This window comes from Pleurodeles waltl, chromosome 2_2 (assembly GCF_031143425.1).
Source record: "Pleurodeles waltl isolate 20211129_DDA chromosome 2_2, aPleWal1.hap1.20221129, whole genome shotgun sequence".
Taxonomy (NCBI): Eukaryota; Metazoa; Chordata; class Amphibia; order Caudata; family Salamandridae; genus Pleurodeles; species Pleurodeles waltl.
In genome coordinates, this window is record NC_090439.1 from 1,122,333,866 (window position 1) to 1,122,347,904 (window position 14,039).

The 14,039-nt window shown below is 48.9% G+C and overlaps 1 protein-coding gene across 23 annotated transcripts in view; it reads right to left on the bottom strand.

The window, feature by feature from the left end:
• The window catches only part of SCRIB (scribble planar cell polarity protein), a 551,765-nt gene that overhangs the window by 168,618 nt on the left and 369,108 nt on the right, over window positions 1-14,039 (bottom strand). For all 23 annotated transcript variants that reach the window (XR_011201023.1, XM_069220949.1, XM_069220942.1 and 20 more), the window contains one exon: window positions 1,200-1,280. Coding sequence is in view for 22 of the 23 variants with exons in the window: in XM_069220949.1 (XP_069077050.1) it covers window positions 1,200-1,280 (81 nt within the window). In the remaining variant the exon portion in view is untranslated. The remainder of the gene's footprint in view (window positions 1-1,199; window positions 1,281-14,039) is intronic.

Sequence of the window (14,039 nt, forward strand, 5' to 3'; positions counted from 1 at the left end):
TAATGTACTCTGCTTGCCTACACAATATACAATGCCACTCCAGGATATGTCTGGACCAGCAAATAAAAAAAACAATGACTTTACACGTGGTTTAACCATCAAACCTCTAGACCAGCTTAACTATCCTAGGTTTTAATAGACAAACCACACAGGAAGTGAGCACATTTGCTGCAAACAGTATCCAGCGAATTCAAAAGGCTGCCACTGGGAGGGTTGTCTCCATCCTTAAATGCTGCAGGCTGTGCCTCTGTGACTGCTTCCACTGCCAGGACATAATCTCGAGTCATGCCTGGCATTAAAACACGCTACGCGCAGTAATCCGCCAGTGACTGCTACAACCATACAGCGAACTGCCAAAACCCTCCCTTTAGAAGTTTCTGTTGCTCATGCCCGAGTCTGACTTTCACATCAAGAGAATAAGCAGCTCCCTGAGTAATGAGTATCTCCTCCTCCCATCTGCAAGTTGGGAAAGTGCCTGGTGGACCCCTGAGCCTCCCTGGGCCCTCTTCCAAGGCCATGTCTCTATTAGTGTGAGTGGATCATTCTTTAGCCCACATGCGGTTACTCGTCGTTCCCCAGAGCACCCTGATGTCACTGGTCGACATGGCGGCCCAGGGTGAGGCTACACCCAAAATAGTAACAGCAGGAAAATATACAACCATAGACAGAGGAAGAAATAACTCAAGAGAATCAGAAGTCGACGTCGCAGGAAACAAGTGTCAGCGACGTAGGTAAAGTACCACTAGGACCTCAACAGCCAGGGACACTGCGTGGTTTAGGAGGCGGCTGAAGAGCGGGACGGAGTCCCAAAGGACAATAACCTCCAAGTCAACCCTCAGGTCTAAAAAAAGGGGAGCAGATCGATCAATCACACGTGCTGTGAGGCCCAATGCAGGTCTGAAGACACTCAGTCAAATGAATGTGACTCTTTGGTCAAGAACCCCATCAGTTTGGCCGGAGCACACACGTGCTGCCTTGCGTCACTCGAGGGAAGATCACTGGGGTTTCATCCTTGCATGGTGTGGGGGAAGGCGACCGCCCTCACTGGGCTTCACTTCCCACTCAACTGAGTTGGATCAAAACACCTCGGTTAGGAGAGGTAAACCACCACGGTGCGCGCGCTCAAATTAGTACCAGTATCTAAAACTCATGCCACAAAGATGAGGGGTTGGAGGGGGGGCAGGAGGTGAGACACTTACCCGGTTGACTTTCTGAAGGCTGGTGTTGGGGAGCGCAGCTAACGTCTTGTAGTCTAGTTTCATGGGCTGCGTCACATAGCTCTGAAAAAAAAAAAAAAAACTAACAATTAAAGAGGAAATCCCACACAGTACCCATCGCCGGATCTCGTGTTATACACCATGTCACTGCTTAGAAGTTGCTGGATGCAAGTAACTGAAACATACAAGACACCTCCATTTTCCGTGGAATTTGAGGTTTACATTTTTAGGAATAAAAATGATAAAACCCCTCGCCCCTTGGTAAGCGCACAATGTGTCAGGCAGTCAGTCTATAGCTGAGCATCCATCTTAGTCAAGCCTGGCTGGAATGACCCTAAGCAGTCAAGACTACGGCGAGGCAGCAAACCCCTCAAAGGTTTTTTTTTTTTTTCCTGAAACCATCTAGGATCGTACAAAAAAAAAAAAAAATCTTCCTGAAGGGCTCAGGTGGTTCAATCTCTACCCTGATACTTGAGATCAGCTAATAATGTCATTTTTTTCCAAGATGAAACCACAGTTTCAATGATCCCCATGAACGTAGACCGGCACCCACAGGGGAGGGCGAGGGCCTGACTTAGAACTTGACGGACAGGTTACTGACTCACAAGGGTGACGGATTTCCCGTCCACCGGGATCCTAATTCCAGTAATCCCCTTGGGTATAATGGGATTTAGGTGGCAGCAGGCGGGATCGCTGTCACCTGTGATGGAGTACCCAGTCCCTGAGTTGTAATTTAGCCCCCGAGGCTCACGCTGGACGGTCCGCAGGTAATGGCCGGATTCTTGCGGTGTGTGTCAGTACTCGTGGGTGCAGGGGGACACCAGGCAGCTGGTGTGTAAATCTTGACACTTTGATTGGGTGTAGGGGGGTCAGACCTATGTATCTGCAATTGTTCAAGTGCAGGGAGAAGTACAAACGGTTTGAGTCGAAGCACATGGGCTTGGAGTCTTGTTAACAAGCCCAAGGTCACAACTGATGTCCGGGGGTCTCAGGGTCTCAGGGGGGAGGACACGGAGCATTTCAGACAAACTCTGACATTTCAGACTTTGAGCAGCAGCTTTTCCAAAGTACATTTTAGTGCTTCCTGAGTCTGAACGGGGCTTTCTCAGGAAGGAGTCCCCCCACATGTGGTTTCTTCTGCCTTTTCTACACCGCAGCGGCAACTCAGTTGTACAAGTATTCATCAGTAGGGGGCGCTCCCTCATAATAAGGGAAGGCACTTAGCTTTACAGATAGTAACTGGTGAAGATGTACGGCGGGATGATGGCAAGACTCGTGCATCTCTTCCAGGGGCAGCAGTGCTCGAGAGGGGGCACAGCCCCTGAAGCCAACTCCATCAACGTGTACCATATCCTTCCGCAGGCCTTGCTTTAGGGGGTCCCTGATCGCCCGGCAGCCCCGTTCTAGGCTTTGCTGGTTTAATCGCGATAAGAAAGCAGAACGGATTGCACTTGGAAGCCCGTGTTACACGCGCCCGTGCACCCGTCCGCGGTGTGCACTGAAACGGATGAACGTCAGCCACGCGTTGGTATACCTGAGCCGTACCTTACTCTACGTGTGCACTGAAACAGATACACGTCAGCCACACTTTGGTATACCTGAGCCGTACCGTACTCTACGTGTGCACTGAAACGGATAAACGTCAGCCACGCGTTGGTATACCTGAGCCGTACCTTACTCTACGTGTGCACTGAAACGGATAAACGTCAGCCACACTTTGGTATACCTGAGCCGTACCTTACTCTACGTGTGCACTGAAACGGATAAACGTCAGTCACACTTTGGTATACCTGAGCCGTACCGTACTCTACGTGTGCACTGAAACGGATAAACGTCAGCCACGCGTTGGTATACCTGAGCCGTACCTTACTCTACGTGTGCACTGAAACGGATACACGTCAGTCACACTTTGGTATACCTGAGCCGTACCGTACTCTACGTGTGCACTGAAACGGATAAACGTCAGCCACGCGTTGGTATACCTGAGCCGTACCGTACTCTACGTGTGCACTGAAACGGATAAACGTCAGTCACACTTTGGTATACCTGAGCCGTACCGTACTCTACGTGTGCACTGAAACGGATACACGTCAGTCACACTTTGGTATACCTGAGCCGTACCGTACTCGATCACACTTTGGTATACCTGAGCCGTACCGTACTCTACGTGTGCACTGAAACGGATGAACGTCAGCCGCGCTTTGGTATACCTGAGCCGTACCGTACTCTACATGTGCACTGAAACGGATAAACGCCAGCCACGCTTTGGTATACCTGAGCCGTACCTTACTCTACGTGTGCACTGAAACGGATAAACGTCAGTCACACTTTGGTATACCTGAGCCGTACCTTACTCTACGTGTGCACTGAAACGGATAAACGTCAGTCACACTTTGGTATACCTGAGCCGTACCGTACTCTATCACACTTTGGTATACCTGAGCCGTATCTTACTCTACGTGTGCACTGAAACAGATACACGTCAGTCACACTTTGGTATACCTGAGCCGTACCTTACTCTACGTGTGCACTGAAACGGATAAACGTCAGTCACACTTTGATATACCTGAGCCGTACCTTACTCTACGTGTGCACTGAAACGGATAAACGTCAGTCACACTTTGGTATACCTGAGCCGTACCGTACTCTCTACGTGTGCACTGAAACAGATACACGTCAGTCACACTTTGGTATACCTGAGCCGTACCGTACTCTACGTGTGCACTGAAACGGATAAACGTCAGCCACGCGTTGGTATACCTGAGCCGTACCGTACTCTACGTGTGCACTGAAACGGATACACGTCAGTCACACTTTGGTATACCTGAGCCGTACCGTACTCGATCACACTTTGGTATACCTGAGCCGTACCGTACTCTACGTGTGCACTGAAACGGATGAACGTCAGCCGCGCTTTGGTATACCTGAGCCGTACCGTACTCTACATGTGCACTGAAACGGATAAACGCCAGCCACGCTTTGGTATACCTGAGCCGTACCTTACTCTACGTGTGCACTGAAACGGATAAACGTCAGTCACACTTTGGTATACCTGAGCCGTACCTTACTCTACGTGTGCACTGAAACGGATAAACGTCAGTCACACTTTGGTATACCTGAGCCGTACCGTACTCTATCACACTTTGGTATACCTGAGCCGTACCTTACTCTACGTGTGCACTGAAACAGATACACGTCAGTCACACTTTGGTATACCCGAGCCGTACCTTACTCTACGTGTGCACTGAAACGGATAAACGTCAGTCACACTTTGATATACCTGAGCCGTACCTTACTCTACGTGTGCACTGAAACGGATAAACGTCAGTCACACTTTGGTATACCTGAGCCGTACCGTACTCTAGCTGTGCACTGAAACGGATAAACGTCAGCCACACTTTGGTATAACTGAGCCGTACCTTACTCTACGTGTGCACTGAAACGGATAAACGTCAGTCACACTTTGGTATACCTGAGCCGTACCGTACTCTCTACGTGTGCACTGAAACAGATACACGTCAGTCACACTTTGGTATACCTGAGCCGTACCGTACTCTACGTGTGCACTGAAACGGATAAACGTCAGCCACACTTTGGTATACCTGAGCCGTACCTTACTCTACGTGTGCACTGAAACGGATAAACGTCAGCCACACTTTGGTATACCTGAGCCGTACCGTACTCTACGTGTGCACTGAAACGGATAAACGTCAGCCACACTTTGGTATACCTGAGCCGTACCTTACTCTACGTGTGCACTGAAACAGATACACGTCAGTCACACTTTGGTATACCTGAGCCGTACCTTACTCTACGTGTGCACTGAAACGGATAAACGTCAGCCACACTTTGGTATACCTGAGCCGTACCGTACTCTACGTGTGCACTGAAACAGATAAACGTCAGTCACGCTTTGGTATACCTGAGCCGTACCGTACTCTACGTGTGCACTGAAACGGATAAACGTCAGCCACACTTTGGTATACCTGAGCCGTACCGTACTCTACGTGTGCACTGAAACGGATAAACGTCAGCCACGCGTTGGTATACCTGAGCCGTACCGTACTCTACGTGTGCACTGAAACGGATGAACGTCAGTCACGCTTTGGTATACCTGAGCCGTACCGTACTCTACGTGTGCACTGAAACGGATAAACGTCAGTCACACTTTGGTATACCTGAGCCGTACCGTACTCTACGTGTGCACTGAAACGGATAAACGTCAGTCACACTTTGGTATACCTGAGCCGTACCGTACTCTACGTGTGCACTGAAACGGATAAACGTCAGCCACACTTTGGTATACCTGAGCCGTACCTTACTCTACGTGTGCACTGAAACGGATAAACGTCAGCCACACTTTGGTATACCTGAGCCGTACCGTACTCTACGTGTGCACTGAAACGGATAAACGTCAGCCACACTTTGGTATACCTGAGCCGTACCTTACTCTACGTGTGCACTGAAACGGATAAACGTCAGCCACACTTTGGTATACCTGAGCCGTACCGTACTCTACGTGTGCACTGAAACGGATAAACGTCAGCCACGCGTTGGTATACCTGAGCCGTACCGTACTCTACGTGTGCACTGAAACGGATGAACGTCAGCCACGCTTTGGTATACCTGAGCCGTACCGTACTCTACGTGTGCACTGAAACGGATGAACGTCAGCCACGCTTTGGTATACCTGAGCCGTACCGTACTCTACGTGTGCACTGAAACGGATAAACGTCAGTCACACTTTGGTATACCTGAGCCGTACCGTACTCTACGTGTGCACTGAAACGGATAAACGTCAGCCACACTTTGGTATACCTGAGCCGTACCGTACTCTCTACGTGTGCACTGAAACGGATGAACGTCAGCCACACTTTGGTATACCTGAGCCGTACCGTACTCTACGTGTGCACTGAAGTTTTTACATTGGTTTCAATGCTATAGTGATCAGGCTTCAACTAGACAGGGGCCCTTTAAACCTAAGGCCTTAAAACCCCGAGGGCTGGGCTGAAGGGGTCGCAGGGGAGGGCGGCAGCGCTTGCAGGGGGAGTGCAGGCATGCAAGGAGCTAGGCGGCAGAGACGAACAAAACTGTGTTTTAAAAGAATGAAAGACCAGTGGCAGTGAGCCTTTCTGTAAGGGCCATCAGTAAAGTTTTATATCACTCGTGTTGTTGCTGGAAGTTGGTGTGGGGGGAGGAGTGGTTGGCATGGTGTGCCTGGAGGGGTGGAGGGTGAAGGTGGTAGAGGAGAGGAGGGTTACCTTGGCATCCGTCTAGTCCGAATCTACCTGTTCTAGCAATTTTCTCTCTGTAGAGAAAGTGTGTTCAAGGGCGGCGCAGGGTTTATAATGGTAAACGCAGCCTTAGCAGTACTGATTCTCAGGTTCTTATTGTGAGCACAGGTCTCAAATCCACTCCGTGGGCAGCGCCTTGAGACCTCTGTTAGGGAAAGTAGCACCAAAGGAGGAGTATGGACAACTTTTTCGGCTCCTTTTGGTGCATCTAGTTTTAAATCAGGCAGACGCTTATAATATATATTTCTGTGAATAAGAAGGAATAATGGGAGGAGAGGAGGGCAAAGGCCTTAAATACATTGAAGAAAGCAAAAGACAAAACATGTGGAAATGAGTAGGCGCTATAAACCCATCCCCATGTGAATGCTGAGGGGTGGCGTAAATGGGAAAACAAAACCCCTCCAATTCCCAGCCTGGGGTGTCTCGCCTTTGAGAAGCTCTTCAAAGCAAAAAGGCGTTTAAGCAGGGGGTGCACTGGGGTGTGGAGGTCTCACCACAGCATGCGGCTGCAGGTGTCTGATGGAATCACTCGTTTCCTGAAACGCTGAGTCCATGCAACCCTCATCCCAAATGTCATTAAGGAATATATAGGTAAGAAAGCCAACACATTACTGTTGTAGCACTTAAAGCAATGATTTAACAAGTTTTTGTACACTGCCCCTCGCCACCGTGTAAAAAAAAAAAAAAAGTCATACCCCTCTCAACCTCTATAGAATGTTAAACCTATTTTCTGATAATTATTCTATGAAGTTGGCAGTTCTCAACTCCATCAGCTATTCAGAGCTGACTGGGGGCCGAGGGGCGGGTGTGGCAGGGACAGCAGCAGGGCGCAGCCAACTTTAGCAATTCCAAGCACCCACGGACCCAAAGTAAAGGTGCAACAGCAGGCCCACGAGTGACTGGACGGGGGGGGGGGCGGGGCAGGAGTGACTGGACGAGGGGGGACCCAGAAGTGACTGGAGGGGGAACCCAGAAGTGACTGGACGGGGGGGACAGGAGTGACTGGACGGGGGGGGGGCCCAGGAGTGACTGGACGGGGGGGGGGGGCCCAGGAGTGACTGGACGGGGGGGGGGGGGGCCCAGGAGTGACTGGACGGGGGGGGGCCCAGGAGTGACTGGACGAGGGGGGGGCCCAGGAGTGACTGGACGAGGGGGGGGCCCAGGAGTGACTGGACGAGGGGGGGGCCCAGGAGTGACTGGACGAGGGGGGGCCTAGTAGTGACTGGACGAGGGGGGGGGCCTAGGAGTGACTGGACGAAAGGAGGGGGGGGCAGGAGTGACTGGACGAGGGGGGACCCAGAAGTGACTGGACGAGGGGGGACAGGAGTGACTGGACGAGGGGGGGCCCAGGAGTGACTGGACGAGGGGGGGCCCAGGAGTGACTGGACGAGGGGGGGCCTAGGAGTGACTGGACGAGGGGGGGCCTAGGAGTGACTGGACGAGGGGGGGCCTAGGAGTGACTGGACGAGGGGGGCCTAGGAGTGACTGGACGAGGGGGGCCTAGGAGTGACTGGATGAAAGGGGGGGGGGGGGCAGGAGTGACTGGACGAAGGGGGGCCCAGGAGTGACTGGACGAAGGGGGGCCCAGGAGTGACTGGACGAGGGGGGCGACTGGACGAGGGGGGGGGGGGCAGGAGTGACTGGACGATGGGGGTGGGTGGGTGGGAGTGACTGGACGAGGGGGGGCCCCGGGAGTGACTGGACGAGGGGGGCATGGGAGGTTCAGCAGCACCTGCCGCAGGTGAGGATGAGGAACGCCGGCCCTGCGGCTGGCACGAATCCTGCCACTCACCTCGATCAGCATAAGGGCCGGGCAGCCTCTAGAGTGGGCAGCCCCTAGTGAAAGGCACGGGACCGTGCAAAGCCCCACAATGTCCAGCACTGGTGGGGAACCAGACTACCGGGGGAAACCAGCTCCACAGAACAAGCCACTGCCCTCCTGTCCTTAAAGCGCTCTAGCGCAGAATTGAAAATGTCACTTACCCAGTGTACATCTGTTCGTGGCATTACTCGCTGCAGATTCACATGTTTAGCACAGTCCGCTGCCTGGTGTTGGGCTCGGAGTATTACAAGTTGTTTTTCTTCGAAGAAGTCTTTTTTGGTCACGGGACCGAAGGACTCCTCCCTCTTCGGCTCCATTGCGCATGGGTGTCGACTCCATCTTAGATTGTTTTCCCCGCAGAGGGTGAGGCTGGAGTTGTTTGCTATAAATAGTGCCCATGCAATGGAGTGAATACGTATGTACATAAAAAGTTTATAATAATTATTTACAAATGTACAAATGTACAAATGTTTAAGAGTTAAGATTTACTTCTAAACGGCTACAGGCTTCCTGGGGAGGCGGGAGGGCACATGTGAATCTGCAGCGACTAATGCCACGAACAGATGTACACTGGGTAAGTGACATTTTCAGTTCGATGGCATATGTTGCTGCAGATACACATGTTTAGCATAGACTATAAAGCAGTTACCTCCCCTAAAAGCGGTGGTTTAGCCTGTAGGAGTTGAAGTAGTTTGGAATAATGTTCGTAGTACAGCTTGACCTACTGTGGCCTGTTGTGCAGATAACACATCTACACAGTAGTGTTTAGTAAATGTATGAGGCGTAGACCAGGTTGCAGCCTTACATATTTCGCTCATAGGAATGTTTCCTAGAAAGGCCATTGTAGCACCTTTCTTTCTGGTTGAGTGTGCCTTTGGTGTAATAGGCAATTCTCTTTTGGCTTTAAGATAGCATGTTTGAATACATCTGACTATCCATCTAGCAATGCCTTGTTTAGAGATTGGATTTCCTATGTGTGGTTTTTGAAAAGCTATGAACAGTTGTTTTGTTTTCCTGATTAGCTTTGTTCTGTCAATGTAGTACATTAGTGCTCTTTTGATGTCTAATGTATGTAGTGCCCTTTCAGCCACGGAATCTGGCTGTGGGAAGAACACTGGTAATTCTACTGTTTGATTTAAATGGAATGGTGAGATTACTTTTGGTAGAAATTTTGGATTTGTTCTTAGAACTATTTTATTTTTGTGTATTTGAATAAATGGTTCTTGTATGGTAAATGCCTGTATTTCACTTACTCTTCTGAGGGATGTGATTGCAATGAGAAATGCGACTTTCCACGTTAGATACTGCATTTCACAGGAATGCATGGGTTCAAAAGGTGGACCCATGAGTCTTGTTAAGACGATGTTAAGGTTCCATGAAGGAACTGGTGGTGTTCTTGGTGGTATAATTCTTTTTAGCCCTTCCATGAATGCTTTAATAACTGGTATTCTAAATAGAGACGATGAATGAGTAGTTTGTAGGTAAGCAGATATTGCTGCGAGGTGTATTTTTATAGATGAAAAAGCAAGGTTTGCTTTTTGCAAATGTAGTAAGTATCCCACTATGTCCTTTGTAGAGGCATGCAATGGTTGGATTTGATTGGTATGGCAGTAGCAAACAAATCTTTTCCACTTAGATGCATAGCAGTGTCTAGTGGAAGCTTTTCTAGCTTGTTTTATGACCTCCATACATTCTTGTGTGAGGTCTAAGTGTCCGAATTCTAGGATTTCAGGAGCCAAATTGCTAGATTCAATGATGCTGGGTTTGGATGCCTGATCTGTTGTTTGTGTTGTGTTAACAGATCTGGTCTGTTGGGTAGTTTGACATGCGGTACTAGTGAAAGATCTAGTAGAGTTGTATACCAAGGTTGTCTTGCCCATGTGGGTGCTATCAGTATGAGTTTGAGTTGGTTTTGACTCAATTTGTTTACTAGATATGGAAGGAGAGGGAGAGGGGGGAAAAGCGTATGCAAATATCCCTGACCAACTCATCCATAGAGCATTGCCTTGTGATTCGCGGTGTGGGTACCTGGATGCGAAGTTTTGGCATTTTGCGTTTTCTTTTGTTGCGAACAAATCTATCTGGGGTGTTCCCCAAATTTGAAAGTAATTGTTCAGAACTTGGGGGTTAATTTCCCATTCGTGGACTTGTTGGTGATCTCGCGAAAGGTTGTCTGCTAGTTGGTTTTGGATCCCTGGAATAAATTGTGCTATTAGGCGAATGTGGTTGTGAATCGCCCATTGCCATATTTTTTGTGTTAGGAGACACAATTGTGTTGAGTGTGTTCCTCCTTGTTTGTTTAAATAATACATTGTTGTCATGTTGTCTGTTTTGACAAGAATGTATTTGTGTGTTATTATGGGTTGAAAGGCTTTTAACGCTAGAAATACTGCTAACAGTTCTAGGTAATTTATATGAAATTTTGTTTGGTGTACGTCCCATTGTCCTTGAATGCTGTGGTGATTGAGGTGTGCTCCCCACCCTGTCATGGAAGCATCTGTTGTTATAACGTATTGAGGCACTGGGTCCTGAAATGTCCGCCCTTTGTTTAAATTGTTGCTGTTCCACCATAGAAGCGAGAGGTATGTTTGGCGGTCTACCAACACCAGATCTAGAAGTTGACCCTGTGCTTGTGACCATTGTGATGCTAGGCACTGTTGTAAGGGTCGCATGTGTAGTCTTGCGTTTGGGACAATGGCTATGCATGATGACATCATGCCTAGAAGTTTTAGCACCAGTTTTGCTTGTATCTTTTGGTTTGGAAACATAGCACTTATTACCTTGTGGAATGCTTGAACTCTTTGTGGACTTGGAGTGGCAATTCCTTTTGATGTGTTGATGGTTGCCCCTAGATATTGTTGTGTCTGACACGGTTCGAGGTGTGACGGTGTATAGTTGATGGAGAAACCCAGTTTGTGAAGGGTTTGTATGACATATGTGGTGGTGTTTGTGCACTTTTTTACTGTGTTGGTCTTGATTAGCCAATCGTCTAGGTAAGGAAACACATGTATTTGTTGTCTCCTGATATGTGCTGCTACTACTGCTAGACATTTTGTGAATACTCTTGGTGCAGTTGTTATTCCGAATGGCAACACCTTGAATTGGTAATGTATTCCTTTGAATACGAACCTTAGGTACTTTCTGTGAGAAGGGTGTATCGGTATATGAAAGTACGCATCTTTTAGGTCTAATGTGGTCATGTAATCTTGCTGTTTGAGCAGTGGAATGATGTCTTGTAGTGTGACCATGTGAAAGTGGTCCGATATGATGTAGGTATTTAGTGTCCTGAGATCTAATATTGGTCTTAATGTTTTGTCTTTTTTTTGGAATTAGAAAGTACAGGGAGTAAACTCCTGTGTTTTTTTGTTGTACTGGTACTAACTCTATTGCATCCTTTTGCAGTAGTGCTTGAACCTCTAGTCCTAAAAGTTCTAAATGTTGTGGTGACATTTTGCGTGTTTTTGGAGGGATGTTTGGTGGGAATTTGTGGAATTCTATGCAATAGCCATGTTGGATTATTGCTAATACCCAATTGTCTGTTGTAATCTGCTGCCAAGATTGGTAGAATTGGCTTAGTCTTCCCCCCACTGGTGTTGAGTGAAGGGGTTGTGTGACTTGAAAGTCACTGTTTAGGTGGAGGTGTTTTTGGAGTCTGGAATCTTCCCCTACTCCTTGGGAATTGACCCCCTCTATATCCCCTGAAACCTTTGTTTGTTTTTTCGATGGTTTTTGTTTTCGACGTCTTACTCACTGTTTGTTGTTGTTGTTCGACGTCGGAGTCTCCGGATTCTGAGTCCGGAACCGAGAATGTTTCCTCTTCGTCGTCGAAACGTTGTTTTGTCGGCGTGGACGCCATTTGTAGACGCCTGGCTCTTCGGTCCCGGAGTGTTTTTCTGGACCGGAAGGCTCGACAGGCCTCACAGGTATCCTCCTTGTGCTCGGGGGACAAGCACAAGTTACAGACCAAGTGCTGATTTGTATAAGGATACTTACTGTGACATTTTGGGCAGAAACGGAACGGGGTCCGTTCCATCGGCTTCGATGTTGCACGCGGTCGGGCCGACCAGGCCCCGATGGGGGATCGAAGCTACCCCAAAGTCTTCCGATGATTGGGGTCGATGTACCTAACTATCCCGATACCGAACGGAACAATACCGTCGCTTTCTTCCGAGATTCTGACTAACTTTCCGAACCGAAACACAGAGCGAAAAGGAATACGTCTGAACCCGACAGCGGAAAAAAACAATCTAAGATGGAGTCGACGCCCATGCGCAATGGAGCCGAAGAGGGAGGAGTCCTTCGGTCCCGTGACCAAAAAAGACTTCTTCGAAGAAAAACAACTTGTAATACTCCGAGCCCAACACCAGGCAGCGGACTGTGCTAAACATGTGTATCTGCAGCAACATATGCCATCGAACAAGTTACTTACCTGTGGTAACGAACTCACCAGGGGCGGCTCCTCCATTAGAGGGTGGAGCGTCGTCCCAAGGAAATGCCCACAGAGCCCAAAAATAAAATGATAATGAAGTTAATTCATTACCATTTCGCTTTTCCTCAACCTGTCCTGAACACAGTGTGAGGACGGGGAGGGGCCTGCCGAGTGGCGGCGGCGGCACCAGGGAGGAGTGGCAGGCTGCCTGTGCCCTGTTTAAAGTGCGCATGTCTCCTTGGCCGGCTGTCTTGTGATGGCCAGACATACATGCTCACTTTAGAGTTCTCTAACCCAGCTGCCTGGGTTAGAGAACCTAAAAGGGCCCTCTTCTGCACTGCCTTCCCCTTTTTGGATCCACAGTGCCCAACAAAGAGCTGTCATCCAGCCGCATGCCTTTGGTATGGTCCACGTAGTAAATGACCGCCTACCTAGGATCCAGCCTATGCAACCGCTTATCCTCCTGGGTGGAAATGGGTGTGGGGTAAAGCAGGTAGGGCCAATGGACTGACCCAGGTGGGAGGGAGTCATGTTGGACAGGAAACATCCACGGTACAAAGCCGCAACTTGTCAGGGAAAAAGAAGTGAAGGGTGGATGGGAACTAAAAGCTTCTAATTTGCCCACTTGTCTGGCTGAAGTTATAGCCATCAAAAATGCAGTTAAACATTTTTTTATCAACCTTAAGGGTCAACTATTCAGGGGCTCAAACGGAGTCCCTATAAGGAAGTTAAAGCCATAATAAGGTTCTTCCAGGGCACAACAAATGGGGTGGGATGATACATATTTGTTAACCTCTTCAGAAAAAGTATAACAATGGGGCATTTTGTAAGGGACTGCTAGCCTGGCAGCACCAGGAATGCTGACAATCCAGCCAAATACCCCTTGACATGGCATACTTCACAAACCTTTTAGGCAAGGGAAAGTGCATATCGAGGATGTGTGGCAATTTGACCTGTAAGGAGTCTAGATTCTTGTCGGCTGTACATGATGCAACAAAGCTGTTCCATCTCCCAGAGAAAGCAGATTTGGTGGAGGGGACTACGAGCTGAGAGGATGACATTCAACACCTCGATGGCAACACAAAGGAACTCAAATGCCCCCATTTGATCTGCAAGCATGTAGGTGGAGGCATTGGAGACTAGGATACAGAACCATCACTTTAGACAGGAGAAGACGTCCGGACTGACTGGCAGCTTGATCGAGTGACATTTGGAGAAGTGCAGGAGGTCTGCATACCACAACCTCCTTGGCCAATCCGGGGCAACGAGAAAAACTG